Here is a 27,658-nt window from a genome sequence, read left to right as displayed (position 1 = left end):
TACAGTGTCACCCAGCATCTTTGTCTGTTCCCTCTGCATCCCATATTTCCCCTCCATCCCAGTAACAGTTATGCTGTGATGATGTGGCACCGTGCTCTGTGGTGGAGCTGAGGGGCTGCAGGAGGTGGGCACCCAGGTAGGATGCAGGCTGTGTTCATGTGCCCATATCCCTTTGGCAGCAATTGGGTGAAGGAAAGCTGTGGGTCAGTTGTGGCTCTGGTGTGAGACATACAGGAGTGCCTGCCCCCTCATGCTGGTTCCCAGGGCACACATCGCTGCCCTCCTGGGGATGTCTTGTATACCGACACCATGTATGGGTTCTACCTCTGAGTTCACATGCAGCAAGTAACAGAGGTAGAGTCAGAGGAAATCACCCTCGTGTATTTCTGCATCTGCCGGCTGCTCGGTCGTTGCCAAGGCTTATTCCCTTCAAAACCCACCCAAAAAGTGATTGTTTCCTTTTGGAGTGCACCAAGTGCCACGTCCAGAATACAGCCTGTCCTTTTGGAAATGTTCCCTGAGATGCAGGACCCTCAGTTCCTGTGTTTGTGCTGTTCACCTGTGGTGTCACCGCTCCCCCGACGTGCGTTGACCCTCGCAGCCGTAACCGCCCCACAGACCGATCGCTTTCCGCAGCTGAGGCACGGCGAGCTCCGCTGGAGCAGCCCCGGGCGCACACCGTGTCGCTGTTGGCGTGACCAGCCCCGTGGCTCGGGGCGCCTCTCTACTCGCTGCGGCTCCTCTTCTGCCAGAAAAGGGGCCTGCGGTCAGATCGCCAGTGCATTGTGGTTCGGGATGTGCGGGTCTGCGTTCCCAGTCCCGGTTCTCCTTCAGGCGAGAGCTCCGCCGCGGTAGGAGCATCCCGGTGCCGCTCCGCCCGCCCGAGCTGCGCCGTACCCGACGGGGCGGGCGGAGCGGGGCACGCCCTGCAGCGCGGCGCGGAGCCGTGCGGTGCCGTATGGGAGGAGCCAGCAGCTCCACCGCCCCTGCGCTCCCCCCACGCCGCCGCATTTCGCGGCCGGCCGCCGCGGAGCAGGGCGCGGGGGGGGATGATGGATCCGCGGCTGCGGCTGCTGACGCCCCGCGCCCGCCAGCCCGCCGTCAATGGAGGAGGACGTTGAGACCCGCAAGATCAACAGCAGTTTCCTGCGAGACCACAGCTATGCGACGGAAGGTGAGCGCGCCGGGGGCGGTGGCGGCAGCAGGTGGGGGCCGCCCCCCGGCAGCATCCCCTCTGCCCGCCGTCCTCCCGCTTCCCCTCGCGCCGCCGGCACTCCTGTCCTCCGCCCCGACACCTCTCCGGAGCATGGCGCGGTTCGGGCCGCCCGGGGCCGGGCACTGCGGCCGTCCCGCCGGGCAGCGACAGCTGCTGCCGGGGAGCGGGAGGGGGCGCGGGCCGAGCCCCGCAGAGCCGTGCGAGCTGCGGTTACCCCGCTCCGGTGACTCAGCAACGCCGGACCCGGTGGATTTCCACCAGCATCGCGGCTTGCCCGCCCGCTGCGGCCGCAGTCCTCTCCGGATCCGGCGTTGCGGATGAGGTCTGACATCTTGGATGCACGAGATCCTCTCGGGTGTCAGCCAGGGCTGTCCCTCAGCGGATGCCGCAAGAGCCGGAGCCGCAATCTGGCGTGTTGCTCCCGCAGTTGTATACGACTCGGAGAAGCTCGTAACTGTAGCAAAGGCTCTGGGCGTGCTGCAGCGCTCGCGAGTCCCGGCCTCTCTCGCCGCGCTTCGGAGCTGCCCGACGTCGCTGTGATTCTCGGGAAGGGCAGCGGATGCCTCTGTACCACGGAGCCGAAATGGGGCCGATGGGACTGGGGCAGTGCTAGGAGCGCTTATAGCCGGGTTTGTGCCTGAGCAGGAGCGAGCCGCTCCCTGCAGGCTGCCATCCGCGAGCATGTGTGCGCGTCACTGGTGTGTGTCCGTTCCTCGGGGAGCTGCTGTGTCAGAGCACGGCTGCGTGGGCCAGGTGAGCGCGGGGCTTGTCGTCCCGCTGCCTGTTCCGTTCTGTGGGAGTAAGCAGCGCTCGTGTGGGGCTGCTGTGGAGCAGAGGAGCTCCCGATTGCAACAAAGCGCTCACGCTGCTGCTGCCCTGCAAGGGTGAGCATTGCTGATGGCTGTTGTGCTCAGTGGGAAGGCTTGGGGGATGCAAGGCGGACATAGAGTCAAAAGAGGCTTCATTATCTTATGACTGTACAGGTGCTTCCCCAAGTAGCCTCTGACAGTGGCTATTCTTGTAGGGTTAGGAAGTATAAATATGAGTGTAATTGTTGTTACAGGAATTAAATGGCTGTCTCAGGGCTATTTTTCCTACAAGCCTCTGCAAGAAGAAACATGCTTTCTGATTTGTGTATTACAGAGGTGAGGAGATGCCGAAACTATTAGACATGAATGCTGTCATAGTCCTGGCTCAGCCTTGTGCCATGGCCACTGCTGTACTGGGACATGAATTTCCTGTAGTGGTTCTGGGTTAGGGCAGGCAGTGAGGCCACGCTCAGTGCAGGGATTGAACACCGAGCTGCAAAGTGCTCACCTATGGTGCTGCAGCCTGCCCAGAGGGCAAGCGGGCAGCCGGAGCACAGCCAGTCACTTATCAGCACTGGCACAGCCCTCCTGCTTTCTGCCCCAGGAAGAAAATGCAGTTGGTCTGAGGCAAAACCCAGTGCCCCATCCCTGCAGCAGTTATTGGTTCTCCCGTCACAATTGATGCCTTACAGGAAACTTTGACAACAGCCTCCACGCCAGAGAGCATGGACAGGCTGATCAGCTGCTTGGTTAGCAGCCAAACACTCCACACCTTATTGGTTCATTCTTGTAAAGCTGTGGAGAAAGATAGCATTGGACCAGACTGATGGAATGTTATGACTCCAGGACATCACTCAAGGAGGGTTTATTTAATGGAAAGATGGCACCTTAATATAGTAACTACAAGCTTCGGATACCTGATGAGCCACACGAAAAGACCCTGTGCAAGCCGGCACTCTTTGTGTGTAACTGAAATGCAAGTACTCAGAGCTGACAAGGACTGGAGGCAGTGGAGTGAAGCTGCAGTGCTGCTGGCTCCTGGCACCCTGCCCCAGTACTGGCCCCACGTGCCTCAATCCATGGGGCAGGGCTGTGGTGCTGGCCTGGCTCTGCCAGCACAGGTGTGGACGTTTCTGTGTTTGTGGGATGATGTGAGACAGGGCTTCCAGTGGGGCAGTGCACACAGCTCAGGGGAGCTCCGTGCTTCCACCTGGCAGGCAGCCTTCATTGTGGTCTGTGGAAGGATGAGCTTGCCATGACTGCGGCAGGCAGCACGTACAGATGGAATGTGGCTGCCCTGCTGTGACCTGGCTGGGAGGGATGAAGGGCTGAGCTGCGCCTGCAGTGAGGTCAGCTGGTGGCACTCGGAGAGCTGGGGATTTTCCAGCCTGCTGTTGCAGTGATAAGATCTGGTCTGTCTGGTAATCCAGGTAAATTTCTCAAAGTTGTATGCTGATGTTTTCAGAGCAGTGTAGGAAATAGTACTAGAAAACTACCCCAATCCTCTCCATAGACGTGAACTAGACAGAAATGTTTGTACGTAACCCACTGCTGCTGATTCTAAGTGTAGTTATTCTGCCTGAGAAAGCTGTGTGTGCTCTGAAGTGGTAGGGCTTGCTGGTGTGGTGTGAAAGGAAAAAAATAGGAAAGAAAATGTTGTTCCATTTTTCTTCTGCATGCGAAAGCAACATATTCCTAAAATGATCTGGTTGATAACCTGCCTTCTGTTAAAAGTCCTCCCAGAGCCTGCTCTCAGGGCGAAGACTTGCTTTGGAAGTGGAGGTGTCTGTGGTGTGTCAGCTGAGGAAGTAAATAGACTTGTGTAATGTGGTTTAGTGAAGTGTCACTTAAATAGGTCTGGTATTTTTATGCAAATATGGGGTGAGGATGGTATTTCAAAAGCACACACTCAAGGCCTTGTTCTTGTGTGACTCTCAGAAGTATTGCTAATGAAGGAGATGCACTCATTGTGCTAATTCAGCTCTAGCTGCCAGGGAAGATCGAGTTGCAGAGATGTGGTGCACATCCACAGGGGGTCCAGCCCAGGGTCCTGCCCAGGGTTTGGTGGCCCAGGGCCTCAGTGTGTCCCCAGAGTGGGTGTTGTGTGTGTGGAACACTGTGTGCCTTTTTTCTGCTGCAGAAATCCATCTTGATTCAAAATTTTGCTGAGCTCCCAGTGAAAACTAGGACAAACGAAGACTACCTGAATATAAACCAACCATCTGAATAACTTCCACTTTCAGATCTGCTTGCTAGAGATGCTGAAGGGCTCCTCACACCCCCATCCCCAAAGCTGGGCAGTTCCCAGCAGCCCAACCCAAAGCATCATCTCCTGGAGCCCCCAGCTGGGCTGTGAGCTGTGGTTGTGCAGCCCTCCCACCCAACTGGCTGTTCTCTGAGCCCTTCCCATGGCTGCAGTTGGGTGAATGCCTCCAGACAGGAGGAGCGCTGCTGACACCCTTTGCTATGCTTGGTGCCCAGGAGCTTGCACTCAGTGGTTTGGGTGGGATGGGAGCTGTGGCCATCAGGGCTCAGCCAACAGGATACCAGATGAGTGGCAGAACCGGGGTTGTGCTCTGGGAGGTGTATGTGCATGGCCATGGGGCACATCTCCCATCAGATGCCTGGTTGGTGGGACAGGGTCCTCCTGTCCTCCCTGTCTGTACCTTTTGTGCTGCCGTGGGACTCCCGGGCTTCAGCTGCAGAAAGCCCATGTAGCTTGGCCCTGCTGTAGGGCTCTTGGAGAGCTGTGTCTTCCTGCCAACCTGGTATGATACGCAGGGAAATACTATGAGGCCTTTCCTTCCCAAATGTCTGATCCTTTGCTCCAGGGGAAGAGTTCTCCCCTCCATGCTGCAGACACGAGAGAGCTGCAGGAGGAGTGGTCTGCAGTGTGCACTGTGTGGTGTTTGCCCCGGCTGTACGCACTGCAGCCATTGCCCCAGTGCCAGGCAGAGGCACTGGCTGGCATTTTCCTGGCACGCTCACTTTCCAGCAGAGCTCTTTGGGAAGCTGTGCAGAATATCTGGCCTTGCTAGCAGCCACTCCCGGCTCCTGCCCTTGGCCAACCAGTGCTGTCCCAACCCCGCAGTGCCGCCTTTGACTGCACCCCCACCAGTGTCCCTGCTTTCTGCCATCATGGCCACATCTGTGGGGCATGGGGTGGCTCCAGGGCTCTGACAGGTGCTGAGGATGCAGCTCCTGCCTGCACACCCATGCACTGGTGTTGGCTGGTGCTTCAGTGAATCTTTAGTTTCTCTGAACTTCAGTTTCTCTGGACTTTCAGCGTTCACTTGCTAAGAGCTCTCTGTGGCAGTGACAGTGACTTTTTTTCCATCTATGGATAGTCCTCTTAGCAGCAGGAAGTGAGGCATTTCCCCCGTGCCTGGCTCAGGATGAGAGCTACCAGGTATTTTTGTTGTCATGAATGATGTTAATTGCTGTCTGGGGATCATCTGGATTGAGATTTGATTAATCCAGGAACCTCCTTGAAGTGGTTGTTTTATCACATAAGTACTTTGATTACACAACTCCATCCTTTGTGCTTTTATTTATACACAGACATTATAGGGCTCCTCGACCTCTCCCTGCACGCAGTCCAGTTGTTCTGCAGGGCTGTGGACATGTCTCCTGTCTAATCCTGGGGTCACTGCAGAGGGGATGAGTCTAACTTGGCCATTCCTAGTGTACCGCGTCAAAGCTGACTTGGGATGCTCTAATCTGTGGATTAATGAGAGAATAGATTTGCTTGGGGACTCTGTAATCCTGGATTACCGGGAGTGCTGGGAGCGGGTAATGCTGCAACTCAGGCCCACTGCTGATGGGGTGGCTGCGGTGATGCAGAGTGCTCACACCCCGGGCTCTGTCCTGCAGCCATGTCGGGGCTGTGGTCTCCCTGGGCTGTGCTGGGACAGTGGTGTGAGAGCTGTAGTGGGAAAACCTCTGAAACCTCCCCAGAGCAGCAGGTACCTACAGGGGAACCTCCCTGGGAAGCTCCCAGCTTGTGGGTCATTAGATCCCTGTGAACAGTGTCTGTGAGAAGAAACCGGGCAAGGTCATGAAAGCTGATGGTCAGCTGCTGCTTGGCTTTGGGTCTGGGCTGGAGCAGACATCCCTCTCCCAGGGGAGTTGGGGGAAGAGATCCTTTGAAAACCGAAGTCTGGCTGTGTGAGGTGCTGGAAATGGGCTGGCATAGGCTGTGAGAGGTGTGTGGAGGTGAGGCAGTGGAGCAACAGTGCAGCGGGGCTGAGGCTGCTGTTGACGTGGCAGGATGCTGATCAAGCAGGTTAAAAATAGCAGCTGCTCGCTCCTCCCCAACTCGGCTGCGTGGCTGCGACCAGGAGCTGGAAGTGCTTATGTCGATGTGCTGAGCAGGCACAAAGCCCAGCTGCAGCCACGGGGATGGGTACCGCAGGGAGCGTGGGGCCACGCCGGGCTGGGCTCCTGGCTGGGGGAGCTTGGAGCTGGAGGCTGAGCACCCAGCACATGCCTGCTTCCCCCAGTGCCCCTGCGGATCTTGGCTGCGCATCCCACACTCCTTCTGCACTCCTCCCCAGAGCTGTGCCTTCAGGTGTTGGCAGCATCCTGGCCCTGCAGCAGGAGAACTGGGCCAGGAGCACAAGCACGGCTGCTCGAGCACTCTGTGCAGTGCGGAGGGGCAGGAGGCCGATGTGCAGGCTGGGGCAGGGAGGTGTGGACGTGGCTGAAGGATGGAGCCATTCTGCTCATTGGCAGGAGCCCCTGCGCTGCAGGGTTCAGGCAGTGGTGAGCACACAGCCCGGGGGTGGTCAGTGCCTCGTGGTGTCTGCACCATCCACAGTGTCTGATTTCCCAGGTGCCCCAGAAGTGTAATTCTGTGTGAAATGGGCACAAGTCATGTGGCAGCTCCTATCTCTGATGGGAGATGTTGTTCGTACATTGTCAGAAGCACTTTTCACAGCTTGCATCCTGCTGTCCTCCCCAGAAAGATGTAATTGAACAATTAGAGTCGATATCTCCATTCAGAGCAGTCATCCCAGCACTGGCTGTTATTTTTCTCCTTATGTATTATAAGCCTAATTTCTCGAGGGCAAACTTTTGATGGGTCTTTGACTGAAAGATTCTGTTTTCCCATCACGGCTGCAGCCATGGAAGGGATGGAGAATGGCCCTGCTTCCCTTTGTGCTGTGCTGTTGGCCTTTGGGGAGCTCTGGAGGCACAGACACAAATTGGTGGTACCTCTTTCAGTGTGGAGGAGACTGAAGGAAGTCCTGGGCTCTGTTGTCATCCCTGAGATCCCTGTGTCATTCCTGGTCAGGTCTGCTGTTTTACAGCCAGCCATTAAGTGGGCTCAGATGATTTTTCACTTTGCCCACAATGATCAGAACCCCACAGGTGTACCAAACTCTGATCTTCCTTCTGTTCCACGGCTCTGTGCAGTATGAGCAGGGCTGCAGAGCTTGGGGGCGGGTTGGGGCTGGGGATGGACAGCAGCTGAGGAGGGGCAGCCTGACGTATTTCTGTCACTTTTCAGTGCATGGCAAACGTGGGTGGATTTGCCAGGGGATGCAGCTCTGATGGCCACTGCTGTCTGGGGTGGGTGCCAACCTCAGCAGCATGGGAGATCCGGGAGCTGGGGAGGTGGCTGCATGGCTTCTGTGGCTTTTCTGTTTTGTCACTTTTCAGTCTTTTACTGCTTCAGGCTGCTGCATTCAAACCAACCCTCACTGCAGCTTCAGCTCGCTTTGTTTCGGGGTCAGCTTGCAAAGGTTGTTGTAGTGCTTTGAGGTGCAATATATACCTTGGGAAGAAAGAAAGACTCCAAGTAGGTTAGGTGCATTTTATTGCAACCTCCCAGGAGGTTAATAGAATCACAGGAGTTTGGGCTTCAGGGCTGTAGGAGAGAGCAATTTCCAGGCAGAATTTCTGCGCAGCCTTTTTGTTTCTTTTTAGAGCTGTTTGCTCCCATGTGTGTGTGCAAGGCAGTCAGCTGCTCAGCAGTGAGCGCCCGACCATCGCTCCTAAATCCATGCTAAAGCAGGTCCTTTGAATGGAAAGGTAATGAAAATAGAAACCAGAAACCAAAATAGACAACTAATCCCCCTCTTTGATCTCCTCTGCCCTGTGGTTCAGCTCAAAGAGCGGGCATAAAACACGACCACTATCTCTGCCCTCTGAGTACGTGAACAAACTGCTGTGATTTTCCTACTCTTGAATCAGTCCATGTCTGTATTCTCTGAATAACAATAAAAAGTTAATGGAGATAAGGACTGTTATCTCCCTCATGTCTATTTTGTCATTGGAATAACAACTTAAAATGTTAAGAGAGCTGAGATTTATAGATGCCAAGCCTGCTCAGCAAAATCTCAATCATGTTCTTTAACGCACGTTACCATTTACTGCTGCTGTATTATCTGAAGCCAGAGTGGGTGTTAACCCTGTGATAACATCCTCAGAGGGGATTTGATATAATTCTGTAGTTTAGTGTAAAAATTCTGTTGGCTGCCTGGTTAGATCTGCAGCTCTTCTTAGAGAGCATTGCTGGAGTGGAGGCTGCACGAAGTACTGATGCTGCCCAAGAAACATGGGAGCAGGAGGAGCGCTGCATCGTGGAATAACCGCTTTGGTGTCAGTTCAGTGAGCTCAGCTGTGTGTGCATTGGTTCCCGACTGTGGTATTTTCCAGAGTCCTGTAGACTTTTGAAGGCCATTGCTTCTCCTTTTTTAAGTTTAATCTTAGCATTTTCATACTTAATTTAGAAGTCCTCATTGACATATCTATTAATAACAAATGCGTTCCAGCTGTTATTTAATGGAGCACTCTGCAGCCCAGTGCTTTTTCGGGCAGCTCTGGGTGCTGCTGCTGAGCCTGGAGCAGTGGAGCTCCACATCCCCAGGTGCAATCCTGCCCACATGAGGCTGTGTCACTGCTCCTGAAATGAGCAGTGCAGCCCCATGCTTTGTCATTAGGCATTTCCTTGTGTTCCCATTGTTGTGCTCAGTGAGTAAAGGAAAAGGAATCTGACTGCTGAAAAGCAGCCTGACAAACACAAGCATTAGGCCAAATGTCAGTACCTGCTATTGACAATTCATTCCTGTGCAGCCTTGTTGCAGTTAGCAGCTGATGAGTGATGTTAGCAAACATGATGGGTGGCTTCAGTTGCAGTCTTAGTAAATATTTTCTGGGTGAGAAGGGGAGAGAGGTCAGGAGAGTGCAGAGGAGCCGTCCCCTCCACCTTGCTGTGTCTGCAGTGAGCACTGATGGATGTGTCCAACCAGAGCTCAGGCTGATGGGAACCAGATGCTGACTGCTGTCTGGGGGAAGCTATCACTTGTTTAACACCTGGCTGCTGCCATTAAACTTGCTCAGATATACGGTGCAGAGCAGTAAGTGCTTGTTCATGGTGTAGCTCCTGGAAGAATCCTCTATCTGTCACTAAGCATGGTGCTGCAGGAATGTGGCAGCTCTGCAGGGCATGGCTTCAGGAAATGCTGTAAGAGCTGCAGTGTGCAGGTATGGGTTGCTCATCCTCCGTGGAACAGGGAGAAAACAAACTTTGCTTCCTCAGAGCCCTTCAGCATTGCTGCCAGATGCAGTGTCCTTAGCGCCGGGTGCTTGGTGTGTCTCTGAGATGGGTGAGGAGCCCCTGTCACCACTGTGCTTCTGAGCCTTACTGAGTCCTGGGAACAGCTGAGGTGAGGCTGGTCCTTGTCACTGCTCTGATGCTGGGTGCTTAGGAGATGTACTGAGGGGTGATGTAGTGCTGGAGTCTACTGTTGGCTGTTGCTGTGTTCCAAGGATTGTGAATTATGGTAGAGAAGTGAACAGCCCAGCTGCCTCTGCAGCCACTTGTGCACGTTCCCAGCTCCCTTATGAACAGATCGGAGAATTGTTCTTCTTTAGTCTTTCCATTTTAAAGGAAGAACTTTGTGATGTGCTGCTGTGAAACACTATGATGGTTCCTAGGGATGATACCGGGGCCGCAGGGGCTCTGCTGAACTGTCTGGACGCTGGGATGAGCGCTTTGCACTGAGCAATAAGGCACATTTTGTTCCTTCTGAGGAAGGGAAGCGGCTCTTGTGGCAGTGGTTGGGCTTTGTTCTACCCAGACAACTGGGTTATGCAGGGGAAGGGGACAGTCATCATCCAACAACCTACAGCAGGAAGTGCTTTCATGTGCTGGTAATTCACGTGAGATCTACCAAAATCTAAAGGGAGCTGACTTTTAATATGAGTTATCTGAGCGTGTACAGGCAGATAAGTATGAAACGAAAGCTTTAGAAATCAGATGCAGTCGGTCCGCAGCTGCCTGCATGTAGCAGAAGCCTGTTGTCTGAGCAGAGGATGTGGTGGCTGTTGGAGGGAGGATGCTCGCAGCTGCCCTGAAGGTGAGACCTCAGCAGCGCTGGTGGGAACTCTGAGCCCATCTGGCTGCCAGGACAGTGATCCTCTGCTGGGTGCTGGGGTGGAACAGGCAGAATGAGAGGAGGTTTCTGAGGGCCCTCCTCAGGGGTCCCTAGATGAACTTGGCCTGGATTGTGTCTGATAGACCATTAATTATAATAACAGCATTGGCGATGCTGCTTTGTAGCCGGTTCCCCACTGCATAATTCTGGCTAGCAGGAATGGTGTGCTAAATGTCTGCTTGGGATTGTCTCTGGTTGTGCGGATCAGCCCAGGGGTAACACTCTCAACTGCGGGATACAAGTAATGCAGATTCCAGTGTTCCTGTGGTTTGTTTGCTTGTTTCTTTGGAAGAAGCCAGAGCCTCATTGCATAGGCCTGTCAAAATCCTTGCAAGCATCTCCACAGCAATTATCTTCTGCAAAAAGTCATTATGTTAGAAGAGACTGAAGTGAATTGGGATCTGCAAGTCTCCAAGCAGTGATGTGCTGCTGAATTCTGCTATGCTCTGAAGGAGGTGCCCCTCCTCCTCCTGCAGATCTCGGGGCTATGGGTTCCTGCAGTTGCCAGCCCACGGCCATGCAGAATACAGTTGGGTCTCATAGCATTGGGTTGCAGCCCTGTGGCAATGCCTGTGGATCCCAGACATTGTGCTGAGCTGGGAAATGTGCTGACCTATGCTCTGAGCTGCTGCTGTTAGTATTTGCTGTGCTCTCGTCCCAGAGCAGAATCCAGCCCAGGGGTGGGAAGTAGAGTACCCGAGGCATGGTGGCAATGAAGAGCCTTCAAGCTGATGCCAGCAGGTGTGCCAGGGCTGTGCGTGTGCCTGGGAAGCTGCAGAGCAGCCATCTCTGCCAGCCTTGCCTGATGCTGGGTGCAGCATTGTGCTGTGCATGGTGCCCAGAGCTGTGCACTCCTTGTGCACAGAGCAGCTCCTGCACCGCAGTGCTGGGACAGACCCCATCTCACACTGCTGTGTGACACTGATATGACACTCTCATGAGGAGTGCTTCAAAATCCAGCAGCCAGGAATTACTGCTGAAGTGCAGCAACAGGTTGTTAAACGTTTCTCAGATGTTAAAGAAGCATTCCTTCTGTGTAAAAACGCATCTGAAGGCCAACACCCAAGGCATGACCTGCTTGAGTCCACCTGAGGTGCTGCCTGTAATGCCACGCAGAGGTTACCTTGTGGTTGGGGCTGTCTGCCTCCCCGGGACACGGCTTTGCCACTCTCTCAGCCAGGGGTGACCCGGGGACAGCACTGCCACCCATGTGCCCAGGGCACCTCTCTGCTGCACCGACAGTGGCAGTGGTCCCAGTGCTGACCCAGAGCCTCACACTGGCAGATTTCAGAGCACCTCATAAAGGAGATGAGACTGCTTGCCTGAGCTGTACAAATGAATGTGCATCCATTAGAGCTCTTCCAGGGTATGTGCTGATTTTGGCAGACCTTGGCAGTGCTTCTTTGGAGCTGGATGGAAGCTTGCAGCCTTACCTCATCTTTACATGGCTTTAGGAGGAGACAGTGAAGTCTTGTTGTGTTTGGACATTAGATCTAATGTAAGAACTTTCTAATTAGAATGTTTATGAATTAATTGTGTGATGCTTTGTTTGCTCCCTGCTGCAAGGCGGAGCTGTGTGTGAGGGGTGGGGAAGCAGATCAGCCTTTTTTTGGCTTTGTGTCACCCAAATGCATTACCTCCATCTGGCTGTCTCCTCCCCCTCGCGTCCCTCCGCTGGAACTAAGTGTGTACCAGGGGCTATTAATAGCTGAATCCTGCAAGTCTGCTTCTGCAGATGCAATTCTGAGCTTCTGAATCCTAAAACTCATTACAGATGAAGCAGTAGGCTGTGGTAGTTAATGCAATTAGGCTTGCTAAGTTGGGTTCTGAGGGCCAAATGCTGCCCTTGGTTTCTACATGAAGCTTCTCTGGGGCCCTGCAGTGCAGACCCCCCCAGCACATCCCCCGGCTGCTCATGGCTGCCATCAGGACCCAGCTGTGGTGCTGGTAGCAGTGCTGTCTGTCCGATAGCAAGCAGGGTCCTGATGCACAACCTCAGCTTCCCAATCCCACTGTTCCATAGGTTTGTATGGCACTGGGATGGGGGAAGTGTTGGGCTGCCTCTCATCCATGCTGTCTGAGGCCATTGGCTACTGAGGTTTGGACTCATTGCCTTTCTCCTCAAACAGCTGGAATCAACTGATGTGCAGCTTGCCCTCTCTGCACAGTGGTTTTCTGTATGGGAAGCAGAAGCCAAATCTCCCTTCCTAATAGGGATATGTTACCTGCAAGGGGAAGCAGAAAGACAGGAAACGTGAGCATTGCTGAGACCCTCCTATCTCAAGGGATAGGGAATTTAGCAGCCCTTACAGCTGAAAGTGGTTTTTGGTGCCTTCACTTAATACCTAATGTACCCATGCACTTAACTGAGCATACCCAGCTTTCCAATTACCACTCATGAGCATTCAGCTTGCCATTCTTGACTGAGGGAAAAAATTCACTGCCTCTCCCTGGAAACATTCAGGAGGGCGAGTGGGGTGTGTCTGCTGTGTGAATTGTTGTGTTATGGTAAATTCAGCCCTGCTCAGGTGAGATGGGTGCAGTTCTCGTGGTGTGTCCTCCCGTGGGCTGGGTGTGCGGCTATGGGCAGTGCGGGTGGGGGACTGCAGCACTCAACCCCTTCTAGTGCTGGTGGCTGCAAACGCGATACGTTCATGGCTGGGGATTTTGAGTTTATTTTTTGCTCTGCTCGGAGTCTCAGGAACTCCAGTTAATTTTATTCCCCAAATTGCATTTTGCCTCCTGCCTCCATAACCGTGTAAATCTGTTGCTAAAGTTAAAGAACCATGACATTATTCTATACATCATTCATAGATCCTTTGCTGGAATTTCACACTTCCTTAAGCTGCTCAGGAGCCTGCAGGGTGTCCTCATCCTGCTGCAGAGCTGCTGCCGTGCAGATCCTTGCCCTGGGCAGTGAGGCTGGAGGAGATGGGCAGCCACCTCTTTGCACAGCTTTCTGCACAGTTTGAGCCCTTCTTCTGTCAGCTCTTCTCCTCCCTCCTTTCATCCTTTGTCTGTCTTTTCTAATTTTAGTCTCCTTGCTCTTTCCTTTTATTGTAATCCCTATTTCTTTCTCCTCATCCTCACACCAGCCCTTGTCTTTGCCCATTCTGTCCCCAGACCTGCTTGTTCTGCTCCCATCCCCTCACAGGGGCAGCGCATGGTGCCACAGAGCTGCTGGCAGCTGAGGGGCTGCAGAGTGGTGTGGGTGAGATGGGGATCTCTTGGAGGCAAGGTGAGGCACTGTGTACTGAGCTGGATTTAGAGAGAGAGAAACTGCCAGGAATGGCTCCAAGCCGTGCTCACGGCTGGTGTGTTCCACTTGCCAAGGACCCACGCAGCCTTGGAAACCAGCAGGGATTTGGAGCTCTGTTCTTAAAGACTTTGTGCCATTGGTTAAGAGAGAGCTCTGCTTCCCTTTGGGCTGCTAGAGCCACCTGTGGTTGGGGTGTGTTGTGCCATCCTTGTGCTGTCGGGCTGTGGGATGGGATGCTCGTGGTGCCTTCGCCCCCTGTGCTGGCAGTCCTGCCCCACCTCCTGCTGTGGATGCAGAGGTTGGGTTGTACCTGATGCTGCCAGCTGGGATTATGGGCACAGCTGTACTTGTTTGACTTTTTTATATTTATTGATCTTTTCTGCCCCAACCTCCCATAACGGCCCATTCCCAGCCCTCCGCACTGTGGCAGCAGAAAACATTTGCTAAAGTCTTCCTCAATATGAGTGCCCTGACCTCCACCACGGGGCTCCCACTAACACAGCTTGTAAGCTTGCTGGTTACGCCATGCTCACTGACTGGGGCTGGGCACCAGGGAGCATTCAGCGCAGTAGATGTGGCTGGCACCTGTGTTCTTCTCCCAGAGGGAGCACTGCAGCTGCCTTCTTTGCTTCATGGCTTTTATGTTTTCAAGGTACTAATACAACAAGTTTGATGGATATGCAGCTGTTACTTAACTGGTTGTAAATGTTCCTCATGAATCCAGGCAGGAAACTTGGCCTGGTTCAGAGCACCACTGCAGAGCCAAATCCCGACATGCTGCAGCACTTTGTTTCTCAATTCCTCCCTGTTCTGCGGAGCTCCTGCCTCACCAAACCTCCTTCTTTCCTTGCAATCTGTTTCTGACAATGTGCAAAGTTATTGACAAGGTGATGAAATCTGGTGGACACAGGTTTGCCAGAAAGAGGCAGCTTTTTTTCTCCTCATAATGCAGCTCAGCCCTGAAAAGAAACCTCTGCCCTTTCAGCCCCGGCTGCTGCTGCTGGCTGCAGAGCTGTGGCTGCAGGCAGTGACCGCATGGCCCGGCAGTGCCATCCCATGGGGCGGTGCAGGCAGCACTTGGCAGGAAAGGAATGCACCATGGTGTTGTCCTTGCTAGCTCTGCTTCCCCAGGTGCCGGATACTGCTCACCAAACCCTCCCCTTTTCTTCAGCTTGGATAAATGTGCAGCAATTGAATCTCCTGCAAAGGGAGCGATTGTCAGTTCTGCTTTAAAGCCTGTCTCAAGGGGCTTTTTTTTGCACCTACTGTGTTTCCAGGAGCTTTGTTTTGTGCCGGTGGCGCAGGTGAGGTCACTGGAGTCTGCAGTGACGGTGATGTGGAGGGCACTCTGACCACAAGCCAGGAGCTGCCTGGTGGAGCCGGTGCTTTGTCACCCAGCGACAAGCTGCCTCTGCAAAGTTAGCCAGACAGCATATGAATATGATTGGATTCATTAAGTGAGAAGAAGCTCCCAATGGATAATGATAATAGCTCATCTAGATTAAGCTTATGGGAATGGTTTGTTGGGAAAAATCCTGTTTTGACAGAGTGCTGGGAAATACTTTAATTCCGTGAAGTTAATGTCCCGTTCAGGTGGCAGACACCCACATGGCATTGGTTCTGGGATGTGCTTCACCTTCGGCTGTCCTTGCAGAGCTGCCATAGCTGAGTGCCGGGCGATCTGTTGTGCTGCACAGAATGCTGCCAGGCGGCCCATCCTGGACATTCCCACCTCAAGGAATGGGCTGCGCTTCCCCTGTGCCATTTAAGTATCTCTGTATGGCAGCGGGCAGGAAGGCAGCTTGTTGTAGGCACTGCACTCGGTTATCTCCAGGGTGGGAATGCAGAGGTACCTGGTTAGACTTGGAGTTGTCTTTTGTTGTGCTGTTAGTCTTCCAGCCTCCAAATGGCACTGCTGTGTTCAGTCTGCTTAATTGCAGGGATATGTGCTGGTACAATTCCTAACCAGTAGTGAAAAATGATAAAGCGGATCTATTCTTTGTCCCATCTCCCTTAAAAAAATGGGGAAAACAATATTGATATTTACCTCAAGCATTGGTTTATGGCTTAGTGGGGCTTCCGTGCAGTTCACTGTGTGCGTTTCTTTTACTTTCCAATAGCCATTGATTTTTGCAGTACTGCAATTAGAAAACAAGAAGCCTATAAAATGGTGTTATTTCTGTATTTTAAAATGGAGTTTCAGTCTCCTGCTGCCTTTTTATTGGTCTCCCCCTCTCCAGCCCTGCTGAATGTTGCTTGAGTCAGCACGTTGTAATTTTCCTGTGGAGACCCAGGGCTCGCTGCTATCACTTAAACCCAAATGGCACTGCTCCAGTTTCGCCATTCTTTGGCTACCCATGTAATAGAAAACACACACTTCTTAGCAGTTTGTACTGCAGTTGTATTGACTGGGAGCACTTGGCTAATCACTTCCTGTAATTAAATTCTTCACTAGGAGTAAAGTTAATCTTCTCAGAACATGTAAAACCTGACCCGCAGCCCGAACCTGCAGAAGCACAGTGGTTTATAGGCACCTTTGTCCAAGCGTAAAGGCTCCCTTCCCCAACCAGAAGCAATTAGTGTAATTAAATATTCCTGTTCCTGAGCCAAGGATATATAATAATAAACCTTAACTGATACAGCAGACTTCCTCCAAAGATTTGGTAGACTTTCAAGGAGACGAGGGATCATTTTGCCTGTTCCCATTGACCCAAAGTATAACGCAGCTCCATGTGACAAAGCTGCCTTCCCCTCCTGAGGACATACCGGGCAGTTGCTGTGCTCCCCTTGCAGGGTGCTCTGTGTGAACACAGACACGCTCTCAGCTGATCACAGACCAACCCGAACTGCTGTGGGCACAGCAGCCTGAGGGGCTGCTGGAGCTCTGTGGCTGTGTGTGGAGCAAGAGATGAGGGCAGGGCTGGGACTGGCAGCTGAGTTTGCTGCTCAGTGGGTCACTGTTTGCCGGGGCTCTGTTCTGTTGGTACTTTTCTCCTGGGCATCGCACACTGCTGTCTGTGGGCACAGCATCAGCTGCTCCCTTCCCTTTAAATTCATTTTGGACTGACATTCTCTCACTCTGTGCTGCTCAATGGGTTTGATAGAGAGAAATCAAGGAGGCTTTCCCCAAATCTTTTTCTTTGTGTTTGCATAAACACATTAATAACCTAATTGCCCAAATCCTTGCTGACTGGCTGAGACATTAAGCTGGCTATGGGTGGCTGATTTGAGCCATATGGTTTGGTCCCGAGGTTTCTCTGGGTTTTTAGAACAGGTTCAGAAAGTGCCTATTTGCATCATCTCGAAGCATTGCCATTCTCAGCACAAACAGTTCTGCATAATTTATTACCCTCTCTGTAGCTTTGCTCGTACTCATAAGTTCAACTTCAAAGTACTGTATTCTCACTCGTGATTATTTATGCACAGCAAAACAAAACAACACGAAGTGCCATCCAAGCGTTTAAGTCTTTTCTTCCAATGGAGAAACTCCAGGAGTCCTTTCACAGTCATAAAGTTTCTCGTACCGTCATTAAAAGTCAGTAAAAATGACCTTTCAAGGAGCTGTTAACATTTGCCCTTCCTGGAAGTTGAACCAATCAAAATGCAGCGCTCACAGCCAGCGCAGTTACCTGCATGGTGACAGGTATTGCCATCAGCTGCTTAATTTGGACAGTTAAGATGTATTTGTCACATTCACTTTTTAGGTAGCATGAGTTTCACATGCCAGTTATCGCTCAGCATCTCAGTACAGTGGTATTTCAGCTGTAAACAATGTCAGGGAGCTTTAGGATACGACAAGGATATTATTTTCTTCCCCAATTTATTCACTGTACAGCACTGGAAAAATACTACTTACATGTAGAGACTCTTTGCTAAAGCAGACAGCTTTTGCCTTACATTCTGCCCAGGAGGTGCTCATCCCCTGGGCTCCTGTTTGCTCGTTAGCACTGCTGGAGCTGCTGTGGGGCTGAGGGCTGAGCCCTGCGGGGCTGGATGGGCCGTGCAGGCAGCAGAGCTGTGGGGTAGTGGAAAGGTCATCCTGCTGTCTTTGCAGCAAATATTGCATAAAAAAATCAGAAACATTAGATGAAGCGTGCAAAAATAGTGCCAGCAGTTGGAGTGCTAGGGATGCCCTGAAAGTGGGGCTTCACCAAGCCTGCTTTGCTTGTGAAATTTGCTTTCCTAATTGTCAGGTTCCTCTTGTTGTGATCTTGGGCTCCCCCGCTGACTGGCTCTGCCCCAGCTTACAGCCCATCTTGGAGAGCCATGGGGGCTTCTGTCACAGCCTGCATCCCTGCAGTCAGAGTTCAGATGCCAGTGATGTGTGCCAGGGTGATGTCAGCCACTACGGTAGGCAGGGTCTGAATCAATGTGTGTGCACAGATCATTGAGCATCCCTGTTGTAAAACAAATGGCTGCGGTCAGTTAGTCATGTAAAGAAACATCTCCCGGGCCTCATGACATTGTTCAAATCCTAAATCCTCTTGCAGTTTCCTGAACAAAACATCTGCTAAAATTTGGAGAAATTACAGACTGGAATGGTTGTTGGGAATGTTGCTGCCAGTCTGAGGAGGAAAAGAGTTTTGGTATTTCCCCACAAAGGCTCATCTCTGCCCTTGGTTAGCCCCTGGCAGCTCGCAGCTGTGCCCTCAGCTCAGTGCAGCACCTCAGGAGCTGTGGGTGGCAGTGAGGAGTGTGCCTGCTTTGTGGGCAGGGCTGGTGGTGGTCTCGGGCTCTGTGTGCTGTGGCTGGCCCTGGTGTTTCCCTTTCAGGGAAGCTCCCAACAAGTCAGATTTTCTCTCTTCCTGTGATTACGGCAGCAGCGCTCCCAGGGACTGGCAGACCAAAGAAAACTCATTAATTACTGTGGCAATTAAGCAGTGGAGGTGATGCTGCACAGCCCACGGTGCAATCAGCACTCGGTGCAGTGGCTGCAGCTGCCAGGGGCACGGGAGTGATGGTTTGTGCTGGTGCAGAGCTGGGCTGCAGTGGGACAGCAGTGTGTGCCCAGGGCTGGCAGGTTGCTGTGCTGTGGGGCTGAGCACAGTTCCGGGCTGGGCTGAGATGGGAAGCTGGGCGGCTCTGGGAGGAAATTCTGACAAGAAATTCTGCTTTTAATTTAAAAAGTTTGGATGCAAATGTTGTCATGACAAGATTTAGTTCCTTCTTCCCACAATTACAGGCTGGGAAATTATTCCTAGCGCTTTTCTGCTGTTGCAAAAAATAGGAGCTGTGCCTCGGAGTAGCCAGACCCACTGACATAGGCTGTTCACTTGGCGCAGCCTGTAACACTGATTCCCTCATTAACTGGCAGAACACAGACACTCCTTATGGTAGAAAGGCGTGGATTGGCCGTGTAATTTTCACCTACATTTATCTATTTCTATTTAGAGTGCTTCTAAGCAGCTCAGAGCCATCTGAAGCTGGATGTGCTGCGCTCCGTCCCAGCCTTGCTGCAGGGCGAGCTGTCTGTCTGTCTGTCTGTGCTTTGGTCCTCAGTTCCTGATCGCCGCTCCCTTCTGCCCAGGGCCTGGGATTGGTGTCTGCTGCTTTTCTGCCGTGATTAAAAAAACCCTCAAACTGCGGCAGCCCCAATTTGCAGTTCATGTTTGGAGAAAGTGGCTCTTATGTCTTGCCAGCCCTCAGCACGTTCCCTTGTTAAATTATGCATATGCTAATGAAGTGTGAAAATCAGCCAAATAACAACTCTGTGTAATAGCTCGATGTCCCCAGAGCGCTGTGGCTTTTTTTCCATTATTATTTTTTGATTTGCGACCCGTTCTGAGCCTCGTTTCTGCAGGGTGTTCTGCCAACAGCTGAGCTTAATTTGCATTTTCACTTTTTCCCCTTCTGAAAGAAGCCCAGACGTGTACTCACCATCCTCCACGCGTTTTCTGGCCAGGATTTGGTGATCTCCACGTTCCCATTGCAGTGGGCAGCAGTTTCCCAGCACGATTTGTGTAATCCACACCGCTGTCCCCAGTTCAGTGGGGTCTGTGGGGCGGGGGGTGCCCCACCAGTGCTGGGTTGGGATGGCTGTTTGGGAGGGTCTTGGCAGGGCATCTTCTGTTGGCGGTACAGCCCCCAGCACCAGAAACAGAGCTCCCAGCAAAGATCCTTAATTCCCTGTCAGAATCAACTTAATTAAATCCCGTCTGACTGAGAGAGGGTTTTCATTTGATCTAATGAATGTCCGTTCTTCCATTTGGAAGCTTCTTACATCCTGGAGTTTATTCCCTAATAACTACTGAGGTTTGTTTGCCTGCCTGTTGCCACTAAAGATAGACTAGAATGAGAGCCAAATGGAAATTTCCTTCCAGGAGGACAAAATCCATGGAGTGATGATTAATTAAAAATGAAAAGCAAAGGGGACAGGGAGTGAGTTTGGTGGCTGGAAGGGCATTGCAGCAGCAGTGCCTGGGGCTGTCCCACAGACCCACTGGGTGTCCCTGGAGGGCTGCGGGGCAGCTGTGCTGAGGGCTCTGTTCTGCATTTGCCTCTGCGCCCTTCCCATGGAGCCCACATCGCAGCAGGAGGGTGCTCAGCTGAGCCCCATGGACTGCTCTGGAGGGTGTTTTCTCCTTCAGCTCTTAAACTGTATCTGTTTGCATGCTCAGCTCACGATAAAGTGAGCAGGTCGCTTTTGTGTTAACAGCAAGGCTTTGGCAGGGAGCAGCCAGCAGGTGCCCCTTGGTTGTGAGCTACCAGAGGGCTTTCCAAAGTTCCGTTGTGTGTATTCCTTTCAGATGATGACGATGAGCAGCCTGGCAGGGGTGCTTACAGTGGGCATCATTAAGCTTAAAGATGTTAGTTCTCTAATGGTAAAGATGAATTCCTATTATCACAACACAGCAGGTCCTAGAAATAGCGTGGCCATGGCCTCTCCGTTTCAGACACAGACTGAAGTGATTTATCGTGCAGGGAAGTAAGCAAGGTTGTATCTTCTGGGCAAACCTGAGATGGTGTTTCAGCTGTGTACCAGATCCTTATCTGAGCCAGGAGATGAGTGGAACAGGTAGGTGTGTGTTTGTTGAAATAGAAACTCTTGATGGGTTTCAGAATAATATTTGTCATGATACTTATAGCTCACAGAACGAATGGCGTTTGGGGTTGGTTTGTTTGGTGTTGTTTGGTTTGTTTGGTGCCGTTTGCTTTTTGCTCTGTTAGTTACTAGTAAGATCGTGGAAGCAGCGCACCCAGAAGCACTGCTGTGGGCTCTGCCCGGTGTGTGCAGAGCTGGGTGAGCTGCTGCAGCTTTGTGCTGGTGTTGGACAGCCTTGGTGGGGCCGGTGTCGGCAGTGGGCACCCGTGTGCTTACAGCAAGGGGTGCTGAGCATCCCTACGTACAGCAACACAGCACACACTGTGACCCAGTGTGAGCAGAAATGCCAAGTTCTGAAGATGAATTCATTTCTAGTTATAATCTCCATCTTCAGCTGCTTCACAAATTACTTTTAAGCAATTCATTTTAGAGACTTGGAACATCATTTTATGAACTTAACGCCAAGATGAGAAAAGCAAAGTTTAATTAAAATACTGCATGGAAATGTCCTGAAATGATCTCCTTCAGGGCAGTCTGGAAGTGGTGGCACAGTGCTCAGCTTCCAGAAAAGAAGCACTAAAGCAGGCAGAAGTGGAGCTTTAACCCGAGTGCTGGGGGCTGACCCAGTATGGGGCTGCTGGGCTTCCCCAGCCGTGCCCACTGCTCCCAGAGGGGCTGTGCCCCCGAGAAACACTGCTGGGGCAGCCTGGCAGGGGCTGCAGTGCTGCTGGGGCCCAGCAGAGAGAAGACCTTCCTTGGTGCCTCCAGCTCGATACTGCTCCAGGTGTTGGATTAAGCCATCTTTAGCTGATTAAATTCTAATCCAGGAAACAAATGCCAGCAACTGTCTGTGTGTGGCTTTAGTGTGTTTACTTTCTCCTAAGCACAGAGCTGGGATATGAGGTGTGTTCTTTCCAATGCAGCGCTCTCTGGTCTGTGGTTTCCACTCAGTGTTCCTCTGGGGCACAGGGATGCTGGGGTGGCTCAGCCGCTCTGTGCTGCTGTTTGCCTCCCATTGGGCACACACTGTGCTGGGATTCCCATTCCCCATGGATTAGGACCCCTGTGCTGTCTCTGCATCCTCGCAGCCGAGCGGGTGTTTGCCATTCCTCACCTCCCTGTCACAGCCCACATCAGTGCCCTGCCTGAACCCCCCGGCAGGAGGAAATCTCTGTGAGTTGCTGCATGTTGTGCTCTCTGCAGTCACCCTGAGCGCTTGTTCCTTGTGCATCAAACGGGAGTAATGGTAGAAGAACAGAAAGTGACATCAATGCAAAACGTGACAAATTTCAGTCATAAGCTGAAAGCAGCTGCTGGCTATGAGAGGAAAGCTCACAGCTTCCAGATTTTACTCACTTAGCTGACATTTGGGTGCTTCTAATTGCAGTTTTACAAAAATCAATAGGTTTTACTGATAAGCTGACAGATGGCTTCAGCAAGATGACCAGCAGGGCACAATGCGCGGCACGCTGAGTGCTTGGCAGAGCTGTCAGCACAGCCACCCTTCTGCTATGGCAGTCTGACAGTGCTGTGCGTGTATCAGGGTTTCCTTGTCCTGCAGGGCACTGTCTGGAGGATACGTATGTAAGGATGATCAGAGCTGGTTGCTGTAGTCATCAGCACAACGTTGTCTTTGCTAGAAAAGCAATCTTTGTATTCCTGCTGAGGGTGAAGATGTTTTATCTACAAAGAGCTGGTGATATCTGGGAGTTGGTGTTTTCTGTACCAGCTGTTCGGGCTGCAATGTGGCGTCACTGGGAGCGATGGGCTTTCAGGAGGTGTTTGGAAACCAGACCTCTTCCTTGGCGGTATCCTGCTGTGTGCCATGAACCAGAGGTGCCCCCCAGGGTTTGGTGCCCCATCCATCGGTGTCACCATGGAGATGGAGCTGTCCGTGAGGCTTAGAAAGATGGTTCTTGGAATTCCTTGGGGCTTTTAAAGGTGTTAAAGTGAGAAGGATGTGATCATCGCTAAGGTGCCTTCTACATCTGATTTACCTTAGGATCACCCTTTTGCAGACAGACATAGCTTTTCTATTAATGCTCTGAAGGGATTTTGGCCAGCATTCCCCAGTCTCCCAGCAAAGAGGTGGCAGTGTGAGCTTTGCAGCTGGGGAGCAGCAGAGGAGCCCAGAGGGCCGCATGTGTTGGGAAGCTGTGCAGACTGTGCTGAGGTGGGCAGTGAGGGCTCCCTGAGCCCTGTGAGCTGTGTGCTGTGAGCGGTGCTCAGTGCTTCCCTGAGACTGGCTCCTTTGAGCTCTCATTCTGGGCAGTTTGAGTGCATTAAGCCTGGTGAGGACAGTGTGAGAGAAGTAAATTCACATTCTTTTATGTAGGCACTTTGGAATAGGCACTGTGGTGGGGGAAGCTGCAGAGCCGCACTGGAGGAGCTGCCAGATGGAAATGTCTTCAGTCTGGGTCGGCAGCACTAAATTATTCGGCGCTGTAACAAGGGCAGAGAAATTTTGAATGTGACGGTATTTTTAGCATTTAAATCTAGGAGATTTATTCCATTTCGGGAAAGATTTGCAGCTGCTGCTATCTCGGCAGCATTGCACCGTGCTGTAGGGAAACGGTCCCCATCTTGCTGAGCACAGCACCCCGCCCAGCCCTCCTGCAGCCAAGCCGTGCTGTGGGGAGGGGCTGCGCTCTCGGGGGTCTGGAGGTGCAGAGCTGCAGACTGAGGGCTCAGGCAGGCTGTGCTCCAGGCGCTGTGCTCCACTCTGTTGGTGTGTGATCATGTTCTGGGGCATTGTGCTGATGGTACGAGATTCTTACTGAGCTTAATGCTGTGGAATTGATTTCTGTTTCCTGGACTATCATTCCCCTCAGTGGGGAAAAATCAATGCAGATCAATCATGTGTGATTTTGCATGCCATTAGATCCATACTGAACCTCTGCTGTCCCACACTCTTCCATACCCTCACCATATGGCACAGCAGTCTGCAGGAGGACGGATTGCCCAGCCCACCCCCAGTGACCCACAGCCAAACTTTGCTGTGTTCATGTGGGATGGAGGAGCACATCCCTGTGTGCCCACCATGTGTCCTTGCCTAAGTGCTCCTTTTAAGTTTGTCTTTTTGTAGCCAAGAGGCCTCCATGCCCTCCTTGTTTGGTTTCTTCTTGGTGTTTTCCACAGGCAGGGAAGAAAGCTGCAGAGGAATTGCAGTGGGGGATTTGGGTCCTGGGAAGAGCCCATCTCAGTTAGGGTTGGAGCGGCGTGTGAGGAGTGCTCCCAGTGCTTGCTTTTGGTGGTCAGCAGTGGGATGTGGGGTTGGCACATCTGCCCCCCCTCCCACATGGGATGGAGGACCTGGGCGTGCTGTTGGCTGCCATGCACTGCCTGGGACTGAGCAGCACCAGGACACTGGGACATGTGGGGTCTGCAGGGCCTGTGTGGGGCAGAGGAGCTATATGAGGTATGGAGCTGCAGGGAAACCATGCGTGGTGACGTGGAGATGTCAGCTCTGGATCTTGCTGGGTTGGAAACAACCGAGTGCAGCTGTGTGCCTGACTCATCTGTGGATCTCAGACATAAGCTCTGCTATTCACAATCTTCTACTGTAGCCAATTTAAGATAATGATGCTTACAGTAATGCTCTCGCTGCCTCCAAAGTGTTTTCTCTGCAGTTCACAGAGAACAAAGGTTTACAAAATATCTGTGTGTATGTCATGGTCCTGCCATGCAGATGGAGGGAAGCAGAGTGCAAGAGAGCTGTGTGGCTGCCAGGCTGCAGAATGAAGGGGAGCGGACTTTGTTTGGAGCTGACGGGGACTGAGCAATGGAGCTGCACATCCCCACCTGCACTGCCTGCCCCACTGCAGCTGTGGGACAGGCTGAGTGCTGGGAGCACATCAAGGGTGTGTTTGTAATGAGGTACTGCAGAGATTTGGTCATCCAGTAAAGGTACTTCAGCTGGAGAGAGGGTGTTCCTACCTTGCAGATTTCCTGGGCTTTGAATCTTGTCCTGGTTTGCTGTGCTGGGACAGCCATGCTGTGCTGCAACCCATTGCATCCATGCTGCTGTGCTACTGGGTATTGCATGCACGATGTGCAGAGCTGCCTCGTTGCACCTTTGCAGACACAGTTCTGCCCCTTGGAACAGAGGGACTTGGGGAGGAGGGGTTCAGAGTGAGGTGAGAATGTGGGCTGTCCCAGAGTGGGGTTATGGGGGTGTGTGGAAGCACAGGTGGATGTGTGGGCCCCGCACACCCAGGGAGGGGAGGGCTGCTGGGGGTCCGGCCCTGGGCACCAAGGGCAGCCCGTGGTTTTGTCATCCATGTGTTGTCCCTTTGCTGGGGAATGCACCTTCCTCCCACAACAGGAGAGGGGAAGGGGCACCTTGCCATTCAGCAACACGTGTGCATACCAGGGTGTGTGTATTCTACATTTTCTATTTTTCTGATAAAACCACATCACTACGGTGAAAATCAAACCCAGCCCTCGATATTTTTAGCATGAAAGCGTGAAGGAACATTAATGCTCACAGAAGGGAGAGCTGCGGGCTGGTGCTGCTCGGAGGGGAGGGTCTCCATGGAAACAGTTTTCTTTAAATTCTCCACATTCGGGGCACTGAGCATGTAGGAGGCAATGAAGGAAATGGAAACACCCAAAAAAAGAGAAGCATTTTTCCTTCTTACTGTCACAAAACGACTCTAGGAACCTTTGGAGCAATGGGCTTCAATTACTGACCATTCAATGCACATAGACAGGAATTTTAATAAATAATTGCTGGTCTGCTCTGAGCACGGGGTGGGACGGGCGGGCAGCAGCCTGCAGCGCGGTGCTGGGGCTGCAACTTTGGTGTGGGACACCTTCCAGGAGGACCCCGTGCTGCTCTGCTGCTGTGCTGTCATCTTTTCTATGCTCCATCCTTCTCCCCATGGGAGATGCTTTCCTGGCTGCTGTCCACCTGCTGTTACCACCTGAGGGTGTTGGGGCAGAGCCCAGACCCAGCCTGCAGGTGCCCAAGTGAGGTCTCGGTGCTGGGGGTGGAAGCAGAGTGTTTCAGCCACCCTTTGCCCACCCCTGGGCAGCTTCAGGTGGTTGTGCAGGATGATGTGTGTTGGGGCGAAAGCCGCTCACATCCCTGGATCACGCCGTGCTGGTGAGGAGGGGGGGCTGCAGGTTGGGGTCCGGCAGTGCTGCGAGCAGCCGCTGTCTGGACGATGTCTCAGTGCAGCAGGGGAAGTCATTGTAATGCACTGACAAATGGAGTGACTTAAAGCCAGAACTGGTGATGGAAAGGGTTTTAGAAGGAAAGAATGCCTCCTGGTGTGAGGTGCAGCTCTGTGCTGCATTGTGTGACCTCTGCCATCAGTGCACTGCTGCAGCAGTGTCTGCTCAGCTCTGTCCCTGTGCTCTCCGGGTGCCATCTCTGCTGACATGGGGTTGGCAGAGGGGCCATGGTGACATTCACCCCCTCGGAGGTCACCTGCACTGCGTTGTGCACTGCTGGAGTTGGGGCCTTTTCCTGCCCTGTGCTCCATACCCAGGGCTGCCCCCTGCCCTCCCAACAAACAAGGCATTCAGCAGCAGTGTGTGGTTGGAAAGCAGCCTTGGAATTATGAACTGTTGCCTATACTGTGCTAGAAAGTAGCATCAGAGTAAGAAAATGTGGCCTGAACTTTGCTGGAAAGTAGCGCTGGAGTTGCAAATGTTGCCTGAGCTGTTGTGTCCAATGCCCTGACAACTGGAAAATGCTAACAATGGAAACCTGGGCCTTTACCTGGCACTGCTGAACCCCATCTCGTTCCAAACACAAAGTCTGTCGGTGTTTGAATGTGTTTCATTTTCGCTGTGATACGTATCTGCTGCTGGGGATGTAGGAAGGTGTCTTTTGGAGTGATTTTTCAGGGTTATATATTTTCTTATATTTTATGGACCTGGGGTCCTTTCTTTGGAAGTGAAAGAAAGTTCTTTTCTTTCCATAACTCCATGGGGAAGAAAACAGCCAGGAAGGCTTCCCATCCCCATCTTCTCAGTTGCAAAATGGGACTGATGTTTAAGCAATAATTCAAATCCAGGCAAGCAGGAAATAACAGGTGTGTCTGAAGGAGCCCAGGATCCGTTCGGTAGCTTGAAACGAACCCGCAGAAGACTGAAATTCCAAACAGGTGTTATCAGAGCTCAGCAATGCAGCCAGCACTGCTGCACTTAGCCTGGCTCTGCACCAGGCTGGCCCTTCTGCTTCGCTTTTCAGCACTTCCATTAACGTTAGTAACAGATGGTTAAAACCTTCCCGACAGCTCCTGCTGCCCACACGTGCGGGCTGATGCAGAAGGGCTCCATGCAGAGGACAAAGTGCTTTGCCGTGCAGCATTCCCACGCAGCGCCTCAGCCCCCATCGCACTCCTGGTCCCATTTGTTCACCACTGGTCCCTGGGGTTTGTCTCTGCAGGGTTTGTCTCTGCAGGGCCATCTCCATCTGCAGGGAAATGGGCTCCTGGGGCTGTTCACAGCCACCAAACATTGTAAATGAATGACAGCAAACTTTGGAATGCGTTCGCATGTTGTTACAAATATGCTTAATGCTGGAGAGATGGGATAATGTGGGGAAGAGGAGCGCATGTTAATGGCTGCAGCATGGAGTTCATCCCTCACCTGCCTGCTGCCATCTGGATTCTCCCAGCTTGGCAGATGTGGGGGCTCCATGCACATCAGCAGGCTGAATGGACCCAGGAAGTGAGTGAGCACCCAAAGTTTTCACTCAGTCCGGTGAGTTTATGAAGGTCCCAATGACTGTGGTTACTCTGGAGCTGCAGCAGGCAGCTGAGGGCTGTGGTTACAGCTCAGGCTGATGCACAGAGGGGATCCACCATCCAAGGAGCAACAGAGGTGGGACAGAGCCATCGCTGCTCACTGGTTCCATTTAGGAAAGCACAGACA

The 27,658-nt window shown here is 52.4% G+C and overlaps 1 protein-coding gene and 1 non-coding gene across 5 annotated transcripts in view; one reads left to right on the top strand and one right to left on the bottom strand.

Annotated features, from left to right (window-relative positions):
* Nucleotides 1-27,658, top strand: part of PPP2R2B (protein phosphatase 2 regulatory subunit Bbeta) — a 69,585-nt gene that overhangs the window by 27,556 nt on the left and 14,371 nt on the right. The window contains exon 1 of one of the 4 annotated variants that reach the window (XM_015294054.4): nt 1,008-1,174. The exons of the other annotated variants lie outside the window; for them this stretch is intronic. Within the exon in view, the coding sequence (XP_015149540.1) occupies nt 1,105-1,174 (70 nt within the window). The 5' untranslated portion in view covers nt 1,008-1,104. Of the gene's footprint in view, nt 1-1,007; nt 1,175-27,658 lie in introns of those variants that run through there. 4 annotated transcript variants of the gene reach the window in all.
* Nucleotides 845-939, bottom strand: MIR1576 (microRNA 1576). The gene has a single exon (NR_035061.1). It is a non-coding gene; the product is annotated as a microRNA 1576 (primary transcript).

This window comes from Gallus gallus, chromosome 13 (assembly GCF_016699485.2).
Source record: "Gallus gallus isolate bGalGal1 chromosome 13, bGalGal1.mat.broiler.GRCg7b, whole genome shotgun sequence".
Lineage (NCBI taxonomy): Eukaryota > Metazoa > Chordata > Aves > Galliformes > Phasianidae > Gallus > Gallus gallus.
Note: the sequence above shows the minus strand (reverse complement) of the source record. Positions and strands in the feature narration are given on the sequence as shown.